This window comes from Hemiscyllium ocellatum, chromosome 14 (genome assembly GCF_020745735.1).
Source record: "Hemiscyllium ocellatum isolate sHemOce1 chromosome 14, sHemOce1.pat.X.cur, whole genome shotgun sequence".
Classification (NCBI taxonomy): Eukaryota; Metazoa; Chordata; class Chondrichthyes; order Orectolobiformes; family Hemiscylliidae; genus Hemiscyllium; species Hemiscyllium ocellatum.
The window spans coordinates 38,203,299-38,227,836 of NC_083414.1; the positions used below are offsets into that span (position 1 = coordinate 38,203,299).

General features: G+C 41.1%; 1 protein-coding gene across 7 annotated transcripts in view; it reads right to left on the bottom strand.

The window, feature by feature from the left end:
• The window catches only part of fhit (fragile histidine triad diadenosine triphosphatase), a 1,150,076-nt gene that overhangs the window by 379,208 nt on the left and 746,330 nt on the right, over window positions 1-24,538 (bottom strand). For all 7 annotated transcript variants that reach the window (XM_060835188.1, XM_060835181.1, XM_060835186.1 and 4 more), the window contains one exon: window positions 24,050-24,079. In XM_060835188.1, coding sequence (XP_060691171.1) covers window positions 24,050-24,079 — 30 coding nt within the window. The remainder of the gene's footprint in view (window positions 1-24,049; window positions 24,080-24,538) is intronic.

The following is a 24,538-nucleotide window of genomic DNA, read 5'->3' on the forward strand; positions in this document are numbered from 1 at the left end:
GGGTCTGGTTGGCCCTCGCCTTTGTCAGGGCTGCCTTGTCATCAGCTCTGAAGGCGGAATCACGGGTCCTCAGCAGCGCACACACCTTCGCAGTCATCCACGGATTCTGATTGGGGCGAGAAGTAATGGTCTTGAAAACAGTGACGTCTCTTGAAAACAGTGACGTCGTCAATACATTTGCTAATGTAGCAAATCACTAGCGCCCTGTACTACTTTAAGACGATGGAATCACCATCGGTTGGCGCCTCTCTGAACATGTGCCAGTCAACTCGCTCAAAACAGACTTGAAGAGCACAAATTACTCCTGCCAGCCAGGTTTTCACCTCTTTCAGAACCGGTTTGACACATCTGACGAGCTGTCTGTATACTGGGATTAGCATAACAGAGATACGGTCTGAGGAGCCCGGGTGGGGCCAGGGCTCTGCCCTGTATGCATTGGGGATGTTTGTGTAAACTAGTTCCAGCATGTTATCCCCTTTTATCACAAATGATTCAGAGAAGATTTTTATGCCTCTGTCCAAGTTTTTTTTTCACTTTGTGAGCTGTATGTCCTTGCTGACTGTGGTTTGCTTGTCCTGCTCATAAACAAAGCTTTTCACTGTGCTTAGGTACACGTGACAATAAATCAATCTTCTACATAGATTAATCCCAATTAGAGGAAACATCCAATCAGCATCCACCTTGCCAATCCCCCTACTTGCAATAATGGCAATAACGGGAGAAGTGAGGGAAATAAAAATAAAAGTATAGATGGAAAAGATAATGCTATAAGCACACTTAACATTTTTAAAACTTTTTAACATTCAGCAAGAGATATTTTACTTCTTAGAATGCATAGAGTTTGAAGCATCAAAACATTCTTCGAATCTGAAATTAGACAATCACGCATCCATGCATCTTTAAAGAATAACAAATACAAACAGCACCTTTTTCAGATGGTAATATGCCTGGAACAAATCTTTGCATTCAATCCACAAGAGGCTAAAAAGAACGCTTACAGATTGATATCTCATTAAGAGTACTATACTGTGTTGCATAATAGCTTAAAAGCATGATAAGAGGAATATTAAATGAAACTATGTATTTATCTACTGATTTTGTTTATTAAATGGTTACCTTATGTTTCCAGTTATGAAATTCAGAGTAAGTACTTGCTTAATAAAAATCTTAAATAGTGATTGTAAACCAGCCATCTGAATGCTCACAGGACACAAAACATTAACTCTGTTTACTTTCCACAAATTTTGAGTTTCTCAAGCAATTTCTATGTTTGATTCAAAGAACATAATACCTTCAACACCCAGACTTTGCAATCAGCAAAGCCCTGACAAGAACAGTCTCAATTTAAGACATAAACAATCTAATTAGCATATTTTATGAACTCTTTGCAGCCAATTACAGTTATCTACCACATACTAATGCATTTCTGAATACAATGATCCGTTGCTTCCATTGAGATAAGGCAATCAATCAATCAAACAGATAAGGACAGCCTCTCACAAGTCTGAAACCAGTAATTCTCCCTATCACAAAGAAACCTCAGAAAATTAATTGACATGACAATAATGTGCAAGAGAAAAGGTACAGAAAGAGTCAGTTGTGTTGTTTGAAAGCAGTGGGGGCTGTTTTCATACTGAATATGAAGTTCGCCATACAAAGTAAATGGCCTCAAGTCTGGCTTCCATTGTCTCCAGAGAATAACTGACTGTATTCTTGTAACTATCAAGGCACAGGAAGATGAGCTAGTGGCTTATGTCAACAGTCCATCAATGTGCAATTTATGCATGATCACTGCAGAACAATACTAAAAGTCTGCATGGGTTTTGCTGGCAGCTGACACAACATATTCAATCTGCAACACTCATCCATCTCTTGCCTTTACAACTCACCCAGGAATATCAGAGAATGCTTGAAAGGAATGCCCTTTTCCTTCATGGATTATGACACCACCACGTCTAAACAACCCACACTGGCACAATGACAACCATCAGAAGCAGCACAATGCAAATGATTAGAATTTGGATGCAAATATTCAGGTGCTTTAATTGCATCTGGCACCCAACAATATGGCTCATACAAGGTTAGCTACATCATTGGTTTGACAGTTGGGCTGCTGCTGCTCAACATGCAAAGGGCCATCAACCTGAAGCATTCACATCTCTGAAAGCTCAGGTATAGTTCACAATCCTTGGCAAATTTGACACAGTTGAAATTCTGGCACCATAGTTTGCATTGGTTGAGGCCATGGTGATGAAGTAAATGCTGACATCTTAAGAAAGGGTAACCTGGATCACTGCTGTTGAATCAGTCCGGATCTGCAGGAGCTGCTTTCACCAATGCTGCAAGAGTTGTGAACATTGACTCTTGGTGTAAGTTTGCAGCTGCAGTATCTTTTGGCAGTGAGCACACTCTAAATTAGATTGAAGAGAGCTAATGCAACTTGAGATTATATATAGCTAGAAGAAGACACCATCATGCTTTCAGTCATGGTTCTAGGAACACCTTGGTCTTCGAGTACCTGTCAAATCACCTTGTGAGGCAAGCAGTTGTTTTCTCAATCTGGAACCCTAAAGTTCTCATTCTGTGCTCTTCAGCATTGATAGCTGAAGCTGTCTACTGGGGCTACTGCTACTGAATCATTTTGGTTGCTTTACCAATATCTCACTCTTCAAACCAACTTGGGTGTCAATTAGCGAGCTTTGAGAAGATCTGACACCCAGGCTGAGGTTCTGGATGTAGGTTTGCTCGCTGAGGTAGAAGGTTTGTTTTCAGATGTCTCATCACCATATTAGGTAACATCATCAGTGAGCCTCCAGATGAAGTACTGGTATGGGCTGCTTTTTATTTATGTATTTAGGTTTCCTTGGGATGGTGATGTCATTTCCTGTGGTGACGTCATTGGGTGTCAATCTCCAAGCAAAATCTAGAAGAGAAGGACACATAACTGTGCCGGCTCTAGAGGATTCTTCTCTAAGGAATATTCTTAAGGCGCTGTCAGTGCTGAGATATACTTTGAGAAAAGAGAAGTAAGATGCCACTGAGAGGTCAACAATAGCTGATGACAGGCATTACACTGCAGCTCAATTAAGTCAGAGGTGTATGAAAGTGTGCAAGCAATAATCAGAGATCTTGTTCAGTGACATCTCTTGCCTCAAAATCTCCTATCATGTATGATATGGAAATCCTACCAATCTCTAGCACTTGACACTCATGCTCTGACAACTCTGTGAGATTAGTTGTTTCTTCCTGGGCTTTCTTTGTACCCTGTGTACCATATTATTCTGCAGAGTGAGGAGGAGGCAAGGTGACAAATAGCAAGCATCACCTACAGGGAGGAGAATGTGCGTGGGATTTTGCTTATCGTGCACATGCTAAGAAGAACAAGAAGCAAAACGTGATATTTTACAAACTACAAAGGGGAGAGAGATTCTGTTACTCAACTACTGTGCAAGGAACAAGGCGATACAATTACAACTGTCTTACCCTTTGTGAGTGAGGTTCACAAAGGGTAAGACAGTTGTAATTGTATCGCCTTCAGTTGGAAAATGAAAGCGAGAGGTGGAAATTTTTGAGAATTCTGGGAAAAAAGTAGTATTTTCTTATCTTGTTGAAACAAATGAAGTACTGTACTCACCCTGATTACTCTAGTGAGATAATGAATATACTTCCCAGATTGGAATCTGGACAATATGTCTGTCTGCCTGGTGCACTGTCATTTCCTGGAAAGAAGCTTTTCTCCTCACCCTTATCTTTTCAAATAGTGAGACTTCAGAGAATTTTGGAGTTTGTCGCCTCAAAACCTTCTCCATTCAGCAAATCTTATTCAGGAATCAAATAAACAAAGCAACTTTACATTACAAGATCCATCATGCTATAAATCAGCCTCTGATTGATTTTCTGGAAACTTGGGAAAATTCATGGACTTCCCAATTCCTCAGGGACTTGTGGTAGAAAACAGCCTGTGAAATTGAAATTAGGTCTCACAATTAAAATACAATAGGAGCCCATTACCCAGTTTCAAAATTAGCAAACTAATATTCAATATGAGTTAAATTTTACACCTGATGTCTGCAAATATCTGCCTCTAAACATTCTTTTCAGACAGAGCAAAGTAATGTACCTATAGTATACATAACCACTTTCCTATCTTGCAGGTCCATGTTCAATTAAAATGATGGAGCACTGAGAGCCTATTGTGCTGAAAATTTATTCCCTGAGAAAATATCTAATATTTTTTCGATGTAAACTGTCAGTCTTAGTCCAGAAATGGCTGTGAACTGTGAGAAAATCAATATGTAAGCCGCCTCTTTTTATTGACTGACATAGAGGGTGGGGAACCTTAGAAATAATACACATACACATGAACATAGTCGAGACACAAGCAGCTTTATTTAGGAATCACTATTTATTGCCAATTGTAGTATTCACTGGCTTAGGAAAGGAAAAGAATGATAAGACAACAGAACAGGTTTGTAGTGCTTGAATGAGAACATGAGGCAGGGCAAGTGATGCAATTTTAACCCTTAGCCACCCAACCGAAGTTGCACTATTGCTCAATCTCACAAGCACCCTGTCGCATCCCTACATCTTTCTATGGCACCATATGAGATCCAATATGTGCCTTTTCATCTCTTCCCTTCTCACTGTCTGAGACCCCAAAAAAGCCTTTCACTGATTTCTTGTACTTCCTTCAGTCAGGTCCACTGTATTCATTGCTCACAATCTGGATTCCTCGGAAATGGAGAGACCAAATGCAGATTGGGTGGAACAAATATATTTTGTCCACAAACATGACCCTGAGCTTCTGACGGTTCATCATTTTAATTATCCACCTGGCTCCCAGGCTGAGCTTTTCATCCATGGCCTGCTACATTGAGCTTTGCTGAAACAATACTAGGTCAAGGAACAACATCTTGGGACAGATTTTCTCGGAAATGGCAATTTCATGCCGATAAGGTAAGTGTGATGTTGGGATGCAGGGTGAGTAGGGTGCTAGATAGTTAGGGTGCAGGGTACCAGGTAGGAAGGATGCCAGTGGGCACAGTGTCAGAGTGCCAGGTAAGTAGGGTGCAATTTAGGGAGGGGATAGGGTGGCAAGTGGTAGGGTATCAGACAGTTAAGGGGTAAGGTAATCAGGGTGCAAGACATGTGTTTAGGGCAGATAGGGTGGGAGAGTGAGCGTCAAAGCTGGGGGTTTTAGTTCCAGTAGCAGGGAGATTGTGTTAAATCCAGCAGAGCAAGAGTCAAGTCCAGTCTGGCATGGGGAAGGGAAAGGGAAAGGGAGTAGATGGTCGGATAGTTTAACTTAATCATCTAACCTTTCTTGAGTAACAATTTTACTAATTTATTAGAACTATCTCAAGTCTCCAATTGTTCTGGAGACTTTTAAAGGGCTCCAGGTGGAAAGGAATTGCCCAGCAACAAATTGAATTTCTAGACAATTCCTTCAGAGTGTGATGTAACTGGGATTCACAAGGTCCCCGTGTGACACATTGGAATAACAACCATCTGTCCAGCAGAAGATCTGCCGCCTCCCACCCCAGTATCTTTCAATTCAGCATTCTAAAGCCATCTTGAATCAACATTGAGTTAGAAACTTTAGATCATAATCCTTGCCTTTACCTTTTAATGCATCATTTAGACACTTCTGTTTCTTTCCTTTATCCACTGCCATTCTTTTTGGTTATCGTGTCATGAAGTCTTTGAGATTTAATTTTCCCATCCTCCATCCTATCAATTTATCTTCTCCTTTGTTCCTCTGCCCTTTTCCCAGTTCTACTGGGTTAAAAACTCTTAAATCCTAATTATTGTTCAGTCTGATGAGGTCACTGATTTGAACATTTGGGATCAGCACAAGACTATGCTCAGATTGGGAAGAAAGTCTAGCAAGGGGCATTAATTGGGCAGGAGACCAAAAATCTGAATATCCATCAAAGAAACAAATTTTTGCAATTGAATTTTAAAGGTGGGTTAGATTCCCAATGGCAAGTGTCACAAAGCCTTTTTGTATTCATTGCATCCTATGAATGTTTATTAAAAGCTTAGCTCAACAGAGTTAATTCTCCTTCCCAATTAAGTTTTGTGCAAGTGAACAACATGAATATTCATACATGACTGTATACAAAAGACATGTGTTAAGCGAGAAGGATTTTGGATTTAGTAGCTACCATTTATCCTTCTGGAGAACAGTTTTTATATGCCATGATACTGTTAGAGATCTCATGCTGGTAGTCTAAATTGCACAGATTATGTAGGATAATCAAGTGAGGGAAGCAGAAATTTAATGGGTACAGGTCAATGAGGTTGATCAGGTAGACGTCTGTCTGGTCAAGGGAGGCAGGGTGACAGGTGAAGGAAGGAAGGGCAAAATGTTCACCTGTAGACATTCACTCTTGTTTTCTCGGCTGCTCACATTCCCATTCACATGGTACTAGAATTTTTGAATCCGCGAGTCAGAAACCAATGTCCTCCTGCCTGTTCAGCTGCATGATTCACTATTATACTTGTGCATGCAAAGTTAACAAACTGAGCTTTGTGTGATTGCAAGACAAATCCCAATCCACGTTTGATCAAACAAATTGCACATTGCCCTTGAGAAAAACATCCTATTCTAGTCCCTCAGCATAATATTTAATCCAAAATGGAAGACTTGTCTATTAACTCAGTTTCTCTCCACAGGTGTGCCAGACCTTTTGACTCTTTACAGTTTTTGTTTGGTCTTGTTTCAAGTTTCCAGCATTTGCAGTATTTTGCTTTAGTCGTAAAGTTTAGCAAGTGTTCCAGCAAATTTCCAAACTTAGGAAGTACCATTTTTAACTTAAGGCAGTGATGAATAGTTTGCAAGCAGAGCAGGAATATATACTCAAGAGTCAGGGAAGTGTACTGAGTGCAGCCACCTAGCGCTAATATACTTCTAAATATTGCTTCCTACCTGTCAAAAAAAAGCGACACCAGACAGATGGCATAAACACCAGTAAGGTAACAACTTGTGATCACAGTAGAGTGTGAGATAAGAGAGCACACAGTAAAGTGACACATGCTCATCAAAGCAAAGTGACCCCAATTTCTGCTCCATATCACTCAAAGTTGTATGTATGCATGTATTTTAATAGCAATTTTCATAGGAGTAAAATATTGCTTTTGAAGTAGAAGAAACAAATTTCATCAATGAGTAAAGTAGGTGGTATAAGTTGGAATATGGCCATAGAAATTCTTTCGGAAAATCCGATGCCATTAGATTTCGAACTTGATTCCACTTGCTGACATAAATGCAGATCCCCCTGCAAAATCTTTATCTCTCTGTAATTGGGTTACATGTATTTATTACGCAATTACCAGCTCACTCAAGAGAAACTCAAATCTGACCCAAATGTAATGCCAAAGCAAACAGAGACTCTCAATCATCTCTTTAGCATATTCAACTCAAGTAAAATGTGCTATCATTAATGACACGTGGATTATGATGCCAAATACAGCATCCTCCTGACAAATTTCACGTAGGAGATCAATCTTAGAGATCAAATCTTTTTTTTGATTATACAACATTTTTGTATTGTTAGCTTTCTTTCAATTAAGTTAATGAGAGATTAAGCATTTGCCTGTGTTACGATGAATCACAAAGTTATCAACACGTCTGCACTATGACCTCTGGTGTCCTAATTCATTTTACTTTTCACCCCACTCCATGCCACCGCTTGACAATATTATTTTGCAATCATGACACCTATTTTCACACTTATGCTGACAATATCCAGTTCTTCAATTTCTGCACCAACATTAACCCTCTGTCTTTAAATTGTCTGAGTGATTGTCTGACTTCGAATATTGGAATACCTGAGGCACAAGTTCTTCTATTTAAATATTGTAAAGGCAGTGCCATCATCTTCTGTTTCTATCACCAACTGTGTTCCTTTGCTATCAACTCTATTTCTTTTCCTGGTAATTTCTGAGGGTGAAACAGTGAGATTACAATTATAATACATGCCCTGCCTTTGTTTATTTGCTAATGAAATCCTTAAATCATGTCTGTGCCTCAAGACTTGATTATCTGACACAATGAAAACCTCCACATATGAGCCCATCCACACATTCTCCATATGAGCCCATCAAAAATTCCACTGCTCATGTTTGGACTCACAAGTGCTATTCACCCATTTCCCCATACAATCACAGTAGCAACACTTCAATTTTAAAGTTGTCAAACCCCATTCAGCTCCACACCTTTCTATCTCTGCATTCTCCTTATGTGCTATTACAATCCTAGATGGAGACATTGAAACACAGAAACCAGGAGCAGAAGTATACATTTGCCTGATCATCTATCGCAACGCCATATTGCCGCATTCCCCCACTTACTTCTCAACTATTTCCGGAGCCATTCTCCTTAATCCTCCAGGATGTATATTTTCAGGTTCTGGTGAGTTGTCAGCCTTTAATCCCATTAATTTTCCAAGCACCATTTCCTTATTACCATTGATTTCCTTCAACCCTACCCACTCACTGAAGCCTTGCATTCTGCAGAAACTCTGCATTTAGGTAATTCTGATTCCCCGAACAGTCCCAATTTTAATCATTCCCACGTCATTGGTGATGCTTTCAGCTGTTAGCTCCTAATCTGTGGATTTGTTGTCCTAAACTTCTCCAACTCTACTCTTTTTCCAATTTTAATTTGCTTCTCAAAATGTATCTTTTTAACTAAGCTTTGTTTGTCGAGGCTAATAGCTCCTTATATGGCTTGCTATCAAATATTGCTACGTGGTAAACTACATTTATTACCGTAAAAGCTCTACTTAAATTCAGTTATGATCAAAAGTCCTGACACTATCTATCCCAGTGTGAAAGTTATCATCTGAATGAGGTACAACAGGACAATAATTATCTATGAAGCAATTCACTATCTTGTTTTCAAAACAAAAGTCATAGAAAGGGAAAGAAATAAAAACAAAAAACCGAAATCTGAAAATCAAAGCATTCAACAACAGTTAGGAAAGCTTAATAGAGTTATAGAGTCATAGAGATGTACATCATGGAAACAGACCCTTCGGTCCAACTCGTCCATGCCAACCAGATATCCCAACCCAATCTAGACCCACCTGCCAGCACCCGGCCCACATCCCTCCAAACCTTTCCTATTCATATATTCAAATGCCTCTTAAATGTTGCAATTGTACCAGCCTCCGCCACTTCTTCTGGCAGCTCATTCCATACACGCACCACCCTCTGCGTGAAAAAGTTGCTTCTTCGGTCTCTTTTATATCTTTCCCCTAGGGAGTGTTGCTGTACAAAGAGACCTTGGAGTGCAGGTTCATAGCTCCTTGAAAGTGAAGTCGCAGGGAGATAGGGTAATGAAGAAGGCGTTCGGTATGCTTTCCTTTATTGGTCAGAGTATTGAGTACAGGAATTGGGAGGTCATGTTGCGGCTGTACAGGACATTGGTTAGGCCACTGTTGTAATATTGCATGCAATTCTGGTCTCCTTCCTATAAGAAAGATGTTGTGAAATTTGAAAAGGTTCAGAAAAGATTTACAAGGATGTTTCCAGGGTTGGAAGATTTGAGCGGTAGGGAGAGGCTGAACAGGCTGGGGCTGTTTTCCCTGGAGCGTCAGAGGCTGAGGGATGACCTTCTAGAAGTTTACAAAATTATGAGGGGCATGGATAGGATAAACAGACAAAGTCTTTTCCCTGGGATTGGGGAGTCCAGAACTAGAGGGCATAGGTTTAGGCTGAGAGGGGAAAGATATAAAAGAGACCTAAGGGGCAACCTTTTCATGCAGAGGATGGTGCGTGTATGGAATGAGCTGCCAGAGGAACTGGTGGAGGCTGGTACAATTACAACATTTAAGAGGCATTTGGATGGGTATATGAATAGGAAGGATTTGGAGGGATATGGGCCGGGTGCTGGCAGGTGGGACTAGATTGGGTTGGATATCTGGTCGGCATGGACGAGTTGGACCGAAGGGTCTGTTTCCATGCTGTACATCTCTATGACTGTATAAGTTTGTGAGACATGATTTCCCACGCACAAAGCCATGTTGACTATCCCTAATCAGTCCTTGCCTTTCCAAATACATGTACATCCGTCCCTCAGGGTTCCTTCCAACAACTTGCCCACCACCCACGTCAGGCTCACTGGTCAAAGTTCCCTGGCTTGTTTTTACCACCCTTCTTAAACAGTGGCACCACGTTTGCCAACCTCCAGTCTTCTGGCACCTCATTTGTGACTATCGATGACACTAATATCTCAGCAAGTGGCCCAGCAATCACTTCTCTCGCTTCCCACAGAGTTCTAGGGTACACCTGATCAGGTCCTGGGGATTTATCCACTTTTATGCATTTCAAGACATCCAGCACTTAAATATTTATTTAGTATCTCCCCCATTTTCTGCGGCTCCACACAAAGGCCGCCTTGCTGATCTTTGAGGGGCCTTATTCTCTCCCTCGTTACTCTTTTGTCCTTAACGTATTTGTAAAAAGTCTTTGGATTCTCCTTAATTCTATTTGCCAAAGCTATCTCATGTCCCCTTTTTGCCCTCCTATGAACAACCTCTATTCATATTTACTTGTTTATGATATATTACAAATTGTAAAATCTACTATATTGAAAAAGAAACATAAGTAGACATAACTGAACACTTTAGGTTACAAAATAGCTGTACCAATGTTAAGTATTTTGATTTAACCAGCATTGCTAAATAATGGCCAAGTTGTTATATTCAAACATGTTGATAAGATGGTGCTCAGTAAGGCGTGAAGCAGATTAACTTGACAGTGGCTAATAATCCTGTCAAAACAAAATTGGAAAAGAAGCCTGGGAAAGCTTGAATTTGGCTCAGTTCAAGATGTGCGGCAGCCTTGTTCACTGAAACACATTTTAGAGGGAGATAAAATACTGACATCCAGCACACAGACACCATTTACCGTTCAGATGAGTTAAATGCAGACAGATCACAGGTCACTTACTGTGCTATCACAATGCATTCTACTAAGCAGCATTTTTTAAAATAATTTTTGTGTGACGAATTTTTGATTTTGCTGCGATTTTTACACTTCATCCAAATCACCAGAATGCTGGACATTTGCAGGGACTGTAGTAAATCCTTTTTATGCCAAGGGGGTATGTTTAATTAATTAAGGATTTCAGGCAGAAAAAAACCAGAAACTAATACCAGCAAGCACATGAATACAAATGTTAGAAATACGTGGTTACTATTTTTTTCATTGCCTTAGATCAGTGGGTTGTAATCTTGACTGAGTTACAAGACTGAATCCAAGAGCCCTCCAAGAACTTATACACATAGTAAGGCTGGCATTATATTGCAATGCTATTGAATGAGACATTAAACCTGAGGACCAAATGGTACTTTTGGGTGTCCATAACAGTCACATGCAATTGTTTTTGGGGAGTAGGAGGGTATGCATGATGTTGTATTTATTCCTCAACCAATGTTACTAAAAGAGATTAGCTCATTGTTGTTTGTTATTTACAATTGGCTACTATGTTTCCTATATTATAACAATGGCTACACATTAATACTTCATTGACTACATCATATATTGGAATATATCAAGATAAAGAAGGGTGCAATAGTACAAAGGGGAAATACAAGCTATATATGTTCCTTATCTTCACACCCTTCACTTGAAGAATAACATGAAGTAATTAAGTTAAAAATCACACAACACCAGGTTGTAGTACAACAAGTTTATTTGGAAGTACAAGCTTTCAGAGTGCTGCTCCTTCATCAGGTAATTACCTAACTGAAGGAGCCTGTACTTCCAAATAAACCTATTGGACTAATACCTACTGTTGTGTGATTTTTAACTTTGCCCTCTTTCAAGGAATTCAAAATAGAAAGTTCTGTATTACTATCTTTTCAACAAAGCATTCCTTCTTTCCTCTCCTCATCCATCACTTATGAATCTTTCCTTCTCTCCACTCTGGAGTAGTATGCACTTTCAATGTGGGCAAGAAGCTGGTACTTCAGAACACCTCGCTATTATTCACCCCACCTGAGTTTCCTTTCACTTACTTCAATAGAAAATTAAACTGAACATAATTTACAATGGATGATTGATCCATAAAATGTGCTTGCGTCAGAACATGAAAAAGATCACCATCTCCTTTTGTGTTTCTTTAGCTGTAGCCACTACCCTGTCTCTTCAAAGAACAAAGTACAAAGAAGTGTCTGCGTGGGTTTCCTCCGGGTGCTCCGGTTTCCTCCCACAGTCTAAAGATGTGCAGGTCAGGTGAATTGGCCATGCTAAATTGCCCATAGTGTTAGGTGCTTTAGGCAGAGGAAAATAGGTCTGGGTGGGTTGCTCTTCGGAGGGTTGGTGTGGACTTGTTGAGTCAAAGGGCTTGTTTCCACACTGTAGGGAATCTAAAAAATTACAGCACAGGAACAGGCCCTTTGGCCCTCTAAGCCTGCACTGATCCAGATCCTTTATCTAAACCTGTCACTTATTTTCTCAGGGTTGGTATCCCTCTGCTCCCTGTCCATTCATGTTACAGTCCAGATACATCTTAAATGATGTTATTGTGCACGCCTCTATCACCTCCGCTGGCAGCCAACATCCTCTGCATAAAGAACTTTCCACACATATCTCCCCTCAGCTTTTCCCCCCCTCATCTTAAACTCATGACCCCTAGTAATTGAGTCCCGCACTCAGGGAAAAGTTTCCTGCTATCCACCCTGTCTATCCCTCTCACGATTTTGTAGACCTCAATCAGATTCCCCCTCAATCTCTGTGTTTCTAATGAAAATAATCCTCATGTACTCAACCTCTCTTCCCAGCTAGAGCCCTCCATACCAGGCAATATCCTGGTGAACCTCTTCTGCACCCTCTCCAAAGCATCCACACCCTTCTGATAATGTGATGACTAGAACTATACGCAGTATTTCAAATGTGGCCGAACCAAAGTCTTACTCAACTGTAACATGACCTGCCAACTCTTGTACTCAATACCCTGTCTGATGAAGGAAAGTATGCCGCATGCCTTCTTGACCACTCTATTCACCTGCTTTGCCACATTCAGGGTACAATGGACCTGAACACCCAGATCTCTCTGTACATCATTTTTTCCCAGGACTTTTCCACATACTGTATAGTTCGCTCTTGAATTTGATCTTCCAAAATGCATCACTTTGCATTTGCCTGGATTGAACTTCATCTGCCATTTCTCTGCCCAGCTCGCCAATCAATCTAAATTCCCTCCCAATTGGAGAACACTTCAGCAGTCTGGGACATTCGACCTCAGACCTTCGGGTGACCATCCTCCAAGGCAGACTTCAGGATAGGCAGCAACGAAACGTGGCTGAGCAGAGACTGATAGCCAAGTTTGGCACCCATGGGGATGTCCTTAACTGAGACCTTGGGTTCATGTCACACTACCGGTGACCCCATTGCACCACACACACACACACACACACACACACACACACACACACACACACACACACACACACACACACACACACACACACACACACACTCTCACAGACACTTCAACCTGCGCCCTCATTCCCCACTCTCCCCCCTTCCCCATGAGCCTCCCCAGACCACACACAAATTTGTGGAGTGAATTTGCACTTCCAGAGTTATTTTATTTGGCTCAAAAACTGCATGAATCCATGTAAGATTTTGTAAATTTTTTTAAAAAATTAGAATCAGTCTAAACATTGTGCCACAGACAGTATCATACTGGGGACTCACACCTTCAATACATTATCTGGGCTGACAGACACCAATTGTTAAAGTTCACTTGAGAATGTAACTTTTTAAAAAAAACCTTTGCAATGTACATATGAAAGAACTGAAACCAACATGGTCATTCTAACAGATGAGAGACTTAACAAACAATCCAGGTCTTTTTCAATATATAATTTCAATTACACCACACTGTAAACCTTTGCTATAAATTTAGTGTCTTACAATTTTATACTCCACAACCACCAATGAAGGAGCGGCGCTCCAAAAGCTAGTGTTTCCAATTAAACCTGTTGGACAATAACCTGGTGTTGTGTGATTTTTAACTATGATTTGGTCCCAAATGCCAACATTTGGCCCATATCCCTCTAAACCCTTCCTATTCATGTGCCCATCTACATGCCTTTTAAATGCCTTTTGTGGGCGGCACGGTGGCACAGTGGTTAGCACTGCTGCCTCACAGTGCCAGAGAGCCAGGTTCAATTCCTACCTCAGGCGACTGACTGTGTGGAGTTTGCACGTTCTCCCCATGTCTGTGTGGGTTTCCTCCGGGTGCTCCGGTTTCCTCCCACAGTCTAAAGATGTGCAGGTCAGGTGAATTGGCCATGCTAAATTGCCCATAGTGTTAGGTGAAGGGGTAAATGTAGGGGTATGGGTGGGTTGTGATTCGGCAGGTCGGTGTGGATTTGTTGGGCCGAAGGGCCTGTTTCCACACTAAGTAATCTAAAAAAAATTTTGCAATTGTACCCACCTCCACCACCTCCTCTGGTAGCTCATTCCACACATGCACCACCTTCTGTATGAAGTTTCCCCTCAGATCCCTATTAAATCTACCCCCACCCCCACCAACTTCACCTTAAAGCTATGCTCTCGAGTTTTGAACATCCCTAACCTGGGAAAAAGACCTTGACTATTCATCCCATTCATGCCCCTCATGATTTTATGAGATCACCCTCAGTCTCCGACACTCCAGGGAAAAGGCCCCGGTCTATTCAGCCTCTCCCTATAATTCAAACCACGCTGCTCTGGCAACATCCTTGCAGATCTTTTCTGAACCATTCAAGTTTAACAAATTTCCTGCTATAGGAAAGATGTTAAACTTGAACAGTTCAGAAAAGGTGAGTATTCTAAAAGTGTCCTTTACAAGATCCAGTACAGCCACAACATGATGTCCCAATTCTATACTCAATATCCCTGAAGTAGTGTTTTTTCTAGATTATTGAGAAATGTTTTTCTTTACAAAATTACAAAAATATAACCATTTTAAATTATAACAACAATTACAATACCCTACTCTACAAAACAAATCAAAACTACACTCACTAACTACAAATCCATACATAAATAAATAGATAGATATTGCCATTCTGCTCCTTTGGGAGAATTAATTATTACACCTGTATTTTTTCAAGATTCTTCCTCCGAGGACACAAGGCTCGTTGAACCTAATCAACATGGCTAAACAAATGCCCTAATTAAAATGGCAAACAAGTCATTCAAAAGGTAATTCAAAAGGGCTGCTTTGTCTTATACAAAAGCTCTGCTTTATGGTGTACCACGTTTGTGAGGAAATCCAAAAGGATATGCTCCATAATTAACTTATGCCACCCCTGCAGGCCTGGAGGGTTCTCAGACACCCAGCTCATCAAAATTTTCTTTCTTGTACAGAAAGTGAGAATGTTAAATAGCTTTTTTCCCAAGTGTGTGTAAGGAAGATAAATTCAGCAAGCCCAAGGGCAGGGAGACTGTATCTGCCATCACTTTGGTCCCCAGGATCCTCTCCATTATCCTGCCACAGAGCTCCGATACCTATGAAGCTTGTGGCATTACCACAAACAATGAGTGAGGGTAGCTGTGTTTATTTTGTACTTGGGGCATATTGGAGACGCTTTCTTTTTGAATTTCGCAAGATGATCTGGGGCCAAATGAACCCTATGAAGAACCTTCAATTGCATGGCATGTATTATGTTACAGATTGAGATCTTTCTCGTGTTCTCCCAAGTGCCCTCCAATGTCTCTGATGGGATCTCTCCTCCCAACTCTTGCTCCCAGGCCTCTCATATTAGCTCAATATCATTCAAGACATTGTACCCCAGTAGCTGATAGCGAGCACTAACCAAGAGAGAGCTTGTGGCATGAAGCACTCTCCTCTCTGTGTCAGACCTATAGAAATGGGTCACAAGCATAGTCTTTTTTTGGATGAAGTCCCTAACCTGAAAGTAGCAAAAATGTTCTCTGCTGGGCAATCCATATTTGCGGCTCATTTGGTTGAAGGACATCATGACCTCCCCCTCAAACAGGTCTCCCAAACAGGAACATTACCTAGTTGCCTACAGTTTGAATCCAGGGTCCTTCATCCCTGCCTGGAATCCCAGCGTACCGACTACAGGGTTAAGAAAGGAGGTTTTAGATAAACTGCCCCTGCTCTGTCGCATTGCTCTCAATGCTTCAACTGTATTAATAATGATTGGATTCTGACAGTATCCCTTAAAGTAACAAAGAGGATTAATGAGGGCAGAGCGGTGTATGTGAGCTATATGGATTTCAGTAAGGCGTTCGACAAGGCTCCCCATGGGAGACTGTTTAGCAAGGTTAGATCTCACTGAATGCAGGGAGAACTCACCATTTGGATACAGAATTTCGCAAGACAGAGGTTGGTGGTGGAGGGTTGTTCCTTAGACTGGAGGCCTGTGACCAGTGGAGTATGTGATCAGTGCTGGGCCCACTACTTTTTGTCATTTATATTAATGATTTGGATATGAACATAGGAAGTATGGTTTGTAAGTTTGCAGATGACATCAAAATTGGAGGCGTAGTGGACAGCGAAGAAGGTTACCTCAGAGTACAACAGGATCTTGATCAGATGGGCCAATGGGCTGAGGAGTGACAGACGGAGTTTAATTTTGATAAATGTGAGGTGCTACATTTTTGGAAAGTAAATCTTAGCAAGACTTATACACTTAATGGTAAGGTCCTAGGGAATGTTGTTGAACAAAGAGACCTTGGAATGCAGGTTCATAGTTCCTTGGAAGTAGAGTTGCATGTAGATAGGACAGTGAAGAAGGTATTTGGTATGCTTTTTTTTATTGGTCAGAGCATTGAATATAGGAGCTGGGAGGTCATGTTGTGGCTATACAGGACATTGGTTAGGCCATTTTTGGAATATTGTGTGCAACTGTGGTCTCCTTCCTATTGGAAGAATGGTGTAAAACTTGAAAGGGTTCAGAAAAGATTTATAGGATGTTGCTAGGGTTGAGGGTTTGAGAAGCTGGGACTGTTTTTTCCTTTGGAGCATTGGAGGCTGAGGGGTGACCTCACAGAGGTTTATAAAATCATGAGGGACATGGATAGGATAAATAGACAATGTCTTTTCCTTGATGTGGGGGAGTCCAGAACTAGAGGGCGTAGTTTCATGGTGAGAGGGGAAAGATATAAAAGGGACCTAAGGGGTAACTTTCTCATGCAGAAGGTAGTGTGCGTATGTGGAACTATCTGGAGGCTGCTACAATTACCTATTTTAAAAGGCATCTAGATCGGTATATGAATTGGAAGGGTTTAGCAGGATACGGGCCAAGTGCTGGTAAATGGGACTAGATTAGGTTAGGATATCTGGTTGGCATGGATGCGTTGGATCAAAGGGTCTGTTTCCGTGCTGTACATCTCTATGACTCTATAACTATCCTCATCTTATCAATAAACAACAGACTAGTAAGGGGGCACTTTGCCTAGGAGGCCTCAATATCCAAACATACTGACCTCGGGTCCTCACAAGCCCGGTCGCTCATCGAGAACAGAAGCAAGCTTAGTTGGTATCTCTTAATATCCAGAAAGGCTACTTCCCCCAATCCTTGGGGTAATTGCAAGCTTAATGAGGGGCCGTCTGTGATGCCAAATAAAAGAACTAAATCGTTCAGTGATTCTCTGCAATGTTTGTCTGGGAATCATCGGAGGGAGCATTCGCATGGGATATATCAGACGAGGAAGGGCATTCATTTCAATAAGGGTTATCTGACCTAACCAAGAGATTAGTAGAGCCTTCCATCTTTGAAGGTCTAATTTTGTCAAGTGACCATTTAAAGGGGAGTCATAATTCACCTTCAATATCAGATATTTCCTTAACTCCCCCATGGGCATAGCCTCTGACTTTGCAAAATTGATCCTATATCCCGAAAAAAGAGCCAAATAAATTAATACATTGTATTAAATGGGGTACAAAAACTGCCAGGTTTAATAAGAGGAGAACATCATCTGCATATAATGTAATCTTATGTGTCCTTCATCCCACTTCTGAGGCAGCTATGTTAGGGTCCTTACGGATAGCCTCTGCCAGCAGCTCAATCGCCAACATAAACAGTAGTGGTGAAAGGGGACAACCTTGCCGACTGCCCCTACCAATACTGAAATTACTCGATCTTACACCATTGGTGAGAACCGCAGCTAGAGGATCACTATACAAGACGTCCACCCATCTGACAAAGACCTCACCTAGACCAAATAGTTCCAGAGTATAAAAAGAGTATGGCCACTCCACCCGATCGAATGCTTTCTCTGCATCTATCGAGTTCACCAAACTCTGAACCAATCGTTGCTGACGCACTTGGACCACATTCACTAATTTTCTAATATTATTGGAGGATTTACAGTCCTTTATAAAACCCATCTGGTTCTCCTTAATATAGGGCAACATCTTCTCCAATTGCAACACAAGTGTCTTGGATAAAATTTCAAAGTCCAAATTTAACAGCGAAATGGGCCTATACCAAGCAATGTCCTCTAGGGTCTTCCGTTTCTTGAGAATGAGAGAGATGTTCATCTTTTTCAGGGATGGCAGGAGGCAGTCATGACTGTATGAATAGTTATACATACTCAGCATCAACCCTGACAGGATATTTATAAATTCTTTGTAGAATTCACCCGGGAGACTATCAGGGCTGGGTGCGTTCCCACTTCGGAGCTGTCTTACTGCCTCCTGTATCTCTTGCACTGTCAAGGGGGCATTAAGAAGAGACACCTGTTCTGAGATCACACCTGGAAGATCCAGGTTCTTAAAAAAAGCTCCATCTTTAGCCCACTTATTCTTGCAGCATTCTGAACAATATATCTCAGAGTAGAAACTCCAAAATGTCCTTTTAGAGTCACATGGAAGAATCCCAGTGCCTTCTCTAATTGATATAATGGATTGGAGGGCGTTCATTTTGCTGGTCGAAATGCTAGATATTTGCCTAGCCTATCGACATGCTCAAGCAGCCTTTGTTTCATGAAAGAGTGTTCTCTATTCACTGTTTGAGTGAGCATGGAGTTCAAAGCAACCCAGAGGGCTGTATACTCGCTGCAATTTAGTCACTGATGGCCTATCAAAATACGCTGTCTCAGCTGCTTTCAACCATGCCTCAAGCAGGTGTTGCTGCTCTCCTTTCTGTTTCTGCCGGCTAGCCAAATAAGAGATAACTATCCCCCTAGTGTAGGCCTTAGCAGTCTCCTAGAGTATAGACGAGTTACTTGCCATACCCGAATTGATAGCCAAGATGACTTTGAACTCACTCGAGAAGTATTCGACAAACTTACTATCCTTAAGTATAAAAGGATCCATTCACCAATACCGGGAACCTGTTCTGTTGCCCTTAATCTCAAGCTCCAAATACACTGCTGCATGACCGGAAATGACTATGTTTCGAATTTTACAGGGCGTCGTCAAATCCAGATAAACCGAGTGTACAAGAAAAAGGTCAATCCTGGTGTAACACGTGTGAGGATTAGAGAAAAAGGTGAAGTCCTTATCTGTAAGGTGGAGACATGTCCAAATGCCCACCAGCCCCAATTCCACACATAAATAAACCAATTGCTTCGATTGCAAAGACATATTTGGGGGATCTTTGGGCATTCTATCCACTGTGGGGTACATAAGACAATTAAAATCTCTCCCTGTAATAAATGTGTCACGTTCCAAGGGCAATCAACTTAGAAAGTGCATGTCAGCAATCTGAGGGGGTGTGCTAGGGGACAGTAAATATTTAGGATGCCATACTCTTCCCCATGTATTAAGCTTCAAGAATTACAAACCACCTATATTCATCTTTAACTTGATCTAATAACTTAAATTGGAGACTCTCCTGGACAAGTAAAGCCACTCTCCTGCTCTTAGTGTTAAAGGACGAAAAAAAACACCTGATCAAACCCACCCTGCTGTAACTTTAGGTGCTCCTTCTCATCAAGATGGGTTTCTTGCAACAGGACAACATCAATCCTCTCCTTCCTGAGATTTGAGAGTACTTTTTTTCTCTTGACCAGCGAGTGACTCCCCTTAATACTCCTGGTGCACCATTTGAGGAGACTCTTGAACTCCCAAAAGGGTGAACCCTACTCACAATGCACTGAGTGTAAATAAATGGAGACTCACAGTGTATAAAAAATGCACACACTAAAACTACATTAACAAAACTTGCAAAAACTACCTTTACTAAAAACCAGCAAACTAAACCAATTACCTGTACAACATACAAAAAATACTTGATGGGAGACTCTCACCCTGCCTACAGGGGGCGCTTACACTATCCACATACACCTCCAGAACTCCTTCTGGCTTGAGCTGCGCCCCAAACTCAGGCGAAAGATAAACAACAAAATAGGTGTTATGGGCAAAGAAATTAGAAGGGGGCACTTCATCCATTCCCAACCCTACACTGACCTCAATTATCACTGTAAAAAAGAACAACAACATTTTCTTTAATAAAATAATAAAGAAAAAGGAGTAGTACATGAGGTAGAGAATAAAAAAGGGTAAAGAAAAGAGAACTATTCTTGTCTTTGTCCTTTGGACCATCCGGTCTATTTCAAAGTGTCCAAAAAAGATCTTTGTTTTTTCTGAGGAGTCAAATACATGCATGGACCATTCATGATTAAAACAGAGCACTGCCGGTTATCTGATGGATACTGAATATTCAGATCCCTCAGCCTCTTCTTCACCTCAAAGGACTTCCTCTTACAGATCACGGCCGCAGGCCTGAGGATCCTTTTCCAGCAATCTGGAGGCTTCCATTACCTTTTGTTTGTTCTTGTAGGACTGGAGTCACACTAGGGCTGGACGGGGGAGGTGGTCGAACCAGCCCTGCGCACCGCCACCTGTGAGCTCTCTCAATCTGCATCTGACCTGTCTCAGTCTCCCAGCCCAGAAATCGCGGCAGCCAATCTTCGAAAAACTGCTCTCCTTCCTCTCACTCCAGCAACCTGACCACCTGGATGACTTTTCATTGACCTCAATTCTCGAAGTTGTCGACCTGGTCTACTAAGGCACGTACCTGCTTCTCCAGGGCCTGGATACGTCCTGCCAAGGACTCGACTGTGGTCTTTGACGTCGCGGTCCACTGCTTGACCTTCTCCACTTGCTTCCTGAGACTCTGCAGCTCCTGCTCAAGATTCTGCAGCATGGCTGAGATCAGTTGTAGCCTGGCACGACTCTATAATCGATGCCTTGATCTTCTCCCAGAGTTTTGCAATCTCCACAGCCAGGTCTTGTTGAGTAGATGAGTCCATTGGGATTTCAGGGGAAGCTGCAGTGTGGCCATGGGCATATCCGATACTGCAGGGGAGTATTCTGCCTGTTGCGATTTATTCTGTCCTTTGCCTCTAGTCATCTTCCCTTACTAAAAGAATGTATCTAGCAACTCTATTAATGTTAAACTATTGATTTTCTTCAAAATAGCTTTGTTGGGGAGGGTAAACACACCACTTTGCCTGAGTTATGGTACAGAGCTCAGCAAGGCATACCTGTTAGATCGCCATGATCTTGGATCCCCAAGGTAGTGATTTTAATCCTGCCCTTTTGGTGACAGGTAGGCTGACAGTTTATTTTGCATGACATAGCTGGCAAGGTTTCACTTTCTTCCCACAGATTCTAATTTGAGCCTGGTCTTCCAAGCAGGTCAAAGGGTCCCTGCCAGAATCCATTGAGATCCTTCATTAAATATGTAATTTATTATTTAATATAAAGATTGGGTTTTGGTGTTGGGTCAGGACCCTACTACTTCAATGGTCGGACGTCATCTTAGGGAAGTTGCTGCAACCAACCCAGCAGAAAAAAAAGTCAAAGCCAGAAGAGGCCCAAACAGAGCAAGTTATTTTATTCTTTTGACTTGTTTAAAGGGTTCGGGACTTTAAAAACACTCTGTAGAGTTATTATATGTTTTCCTATCCTGCAGGATATATCATTTTTAATGGGATAGTCAGATATACTGACATAGTTTAAACTTCTCGTTAATAATCTTGATAGTTTTCCTGAGTTTTGAAACTAAACTAAATAATGCCTGATACATATGCGATCTGAGCAATTTTCTTCTTGTCACTCTTAAGATGATAAGAGAAAGGAGCAGAATTGGGCTATTCAGCACATTGAGTCTGTTCCACCATTCATTCATAGATGATATGTTTCTTAGCACCATTCTTCTGCCTTCTCCCTGTAACCTTTAATCGCCTTACTAATTAATAGTCAAACTATCTCTATCTTAAACAGACTCAATGACTTGGCCTCCAAAGTCTTCTGTGGTAATGAGTTCCACAGTTTCACCACTTCTGTCTGAAGAAGTTCCTCCTCACCTCAGTTCGAAAGGGTCATCTCTTCATTGAGGCTGTGCCCTTTGGGCTGAGTCTCTCCTACTAATCGCAACTTCTCCTCCACAGCCACTCTATCCAAGCTTCTCAGCGTTCTGTAACGTTCAATGAGATTCAGCCTCATCCTTCTAATTGAATACAGATCCAGAATCCTCAAGAACTCCTCATATGACAATTCCTTCATTCTTGGCAACATTCTTGTGAATCTCCACTGGTCCCTCTCCAAGGCCAGCACATCCTTCCTTAAATTAAGGGTCCAAAACTGCTCACAATAATCCAAATAATATTTGTGTGACCCTCTCTGCCTTCTCTCTGTAGCACTACATATTCTTCCTTGCCTGATAATAATTCAATTCTCTCTTAATTGCCTTGTTTGAAACTTCCTTCACGACATGCTCAGGTGGTGCATCGTAGGTTCCAGCTACTGGCATGAAGTCACCATAGGTTTCTTTTGGCGATGATCTATATGTTCCAGTTCTGAAAACCTCTACAAGTCAGAACTTTGGGGACAAAAGATATGATTCATATATGTCACAATCAAACCAGGGATGACAAAAGCCATTTTAATACTGTGGCAGGAAAAGAAACTGGATTGGAGGGATTCAAACATAGAGTTCTAGTAATGAGCACAGAATCATGAGATGCTATTACATTTAACGAGTTTGTAGAGGAAAGAAAGGTTGGATGTGAGCAGAGATTTGAATGAAAGTGGACTGTACCTGAAGAAATTGTTAATATGATTAACTCACATAAAAGGCAGGAAAGGAAAGTGGGTGGTAAGTTGCTCGGACGGCTGCAGCTCCAAGAACATTCAAGAAGCTTGATTCCACCTAAGACAAGGCAGGTTGCTTGAATGGCACACATCCACAAGCACCCACTCTCCCTCCATTTCCGTTGCTCAGTACCAGCAGTGTATACTAACAGCATTGTGGGTCAACCTACAGCATGTGACTGCAGTGGTTCCAGAAGACAACTCACTGCCACCTTCTTAAGGGCAACTAGGGATGGATTATAAAATGCTGGCCAGCCAGCGATTCCCATGTCCAATCTATAAATAAAGAGTAAGTACTTTATTAGGTTCTATCTTTTGTTGTACAGATTCAAGTTTTGTTTAAAATTGTTAGCAGCTTTCAAAGATGGAAGAATATTATCCAGCATGAGCTGAAGATAATCAAATGAAATGATATAGTAGTTGCATTTAGTTGATATAGGTGTCAGACTACGTAAATTTCTCAGCATCGGGCAAGAATGTCTCTTTAAATTATGGATTGAACTGCTAGTAGAAATTCGTTTTCTTTTTCCCTCTAAAACACTGCTGCGGCTGAATTCATTCAATCACATTGATGCTTCAATTTTCACTGAACAGTCCATCATGTGGATAGTAAAAATAACATTTGCACAAAGTATGAAACAGCATTGGAAGTCTTTAGTTCTGTAAACAAACCTTTATGTGGCCTAGTTTTCAAAACTACACTAAGCTCAGAGAAAAACCTATTGAAGCTTTTTCTTAGGTCATATTTTCTTTCCCAAAGGACACCAAAGTAAATATTAAATTAGTTGTCTCTGGTAGTATTATAAATAATGTTCTATTGCCAAAACAATTATGTGTTAAATGATAAGATGACAGTTATGTGGCTATATGGACTCATAACTCAGAATATTGAGCTCTTGTTCCAACAAAGACATCATGAATCATATCTTTCACAGCACAGTAAAACCAATATTAAAAGGCACTCACTTTCACAGTCTGCCCAGCTTCAGGTCCATCCTACAAAAAAAAGAGAAGCACATGAGGAGTTAATGATTTGCAAGTCATTGACAGTGAATTGAAGTATTCATTTGAAATACATTTGAAGATGAGTGACAGCTGTATGTGATCTGGGCAGTCATCCATTATCACAACCAGTTTTGTTTACTGCAAGCTGGGCAATGATATTTGTGCTGGAAACCACATTTACTGCTTATTCAGCTCTCTAATGGAAAGAATTTGATCAAGAAACTTTGTGTGGCAGACCAAATTTTTCAATCAAATTGCCACCATATTTATTAAATTGCTTTATTTCTTAAGGGGAGAAAAGTCTATAGCGAATACTTTCTGTTTAAAATGAATGAACATACACTTTATATTTCTCACCTTTTCACAGAAGTTGCTGCTTGATAGAAACACATTGGCTCCGATATTTTCTGCTGAATTTAATTTAAGGTTCTTATTGGAATATTTTTGTTT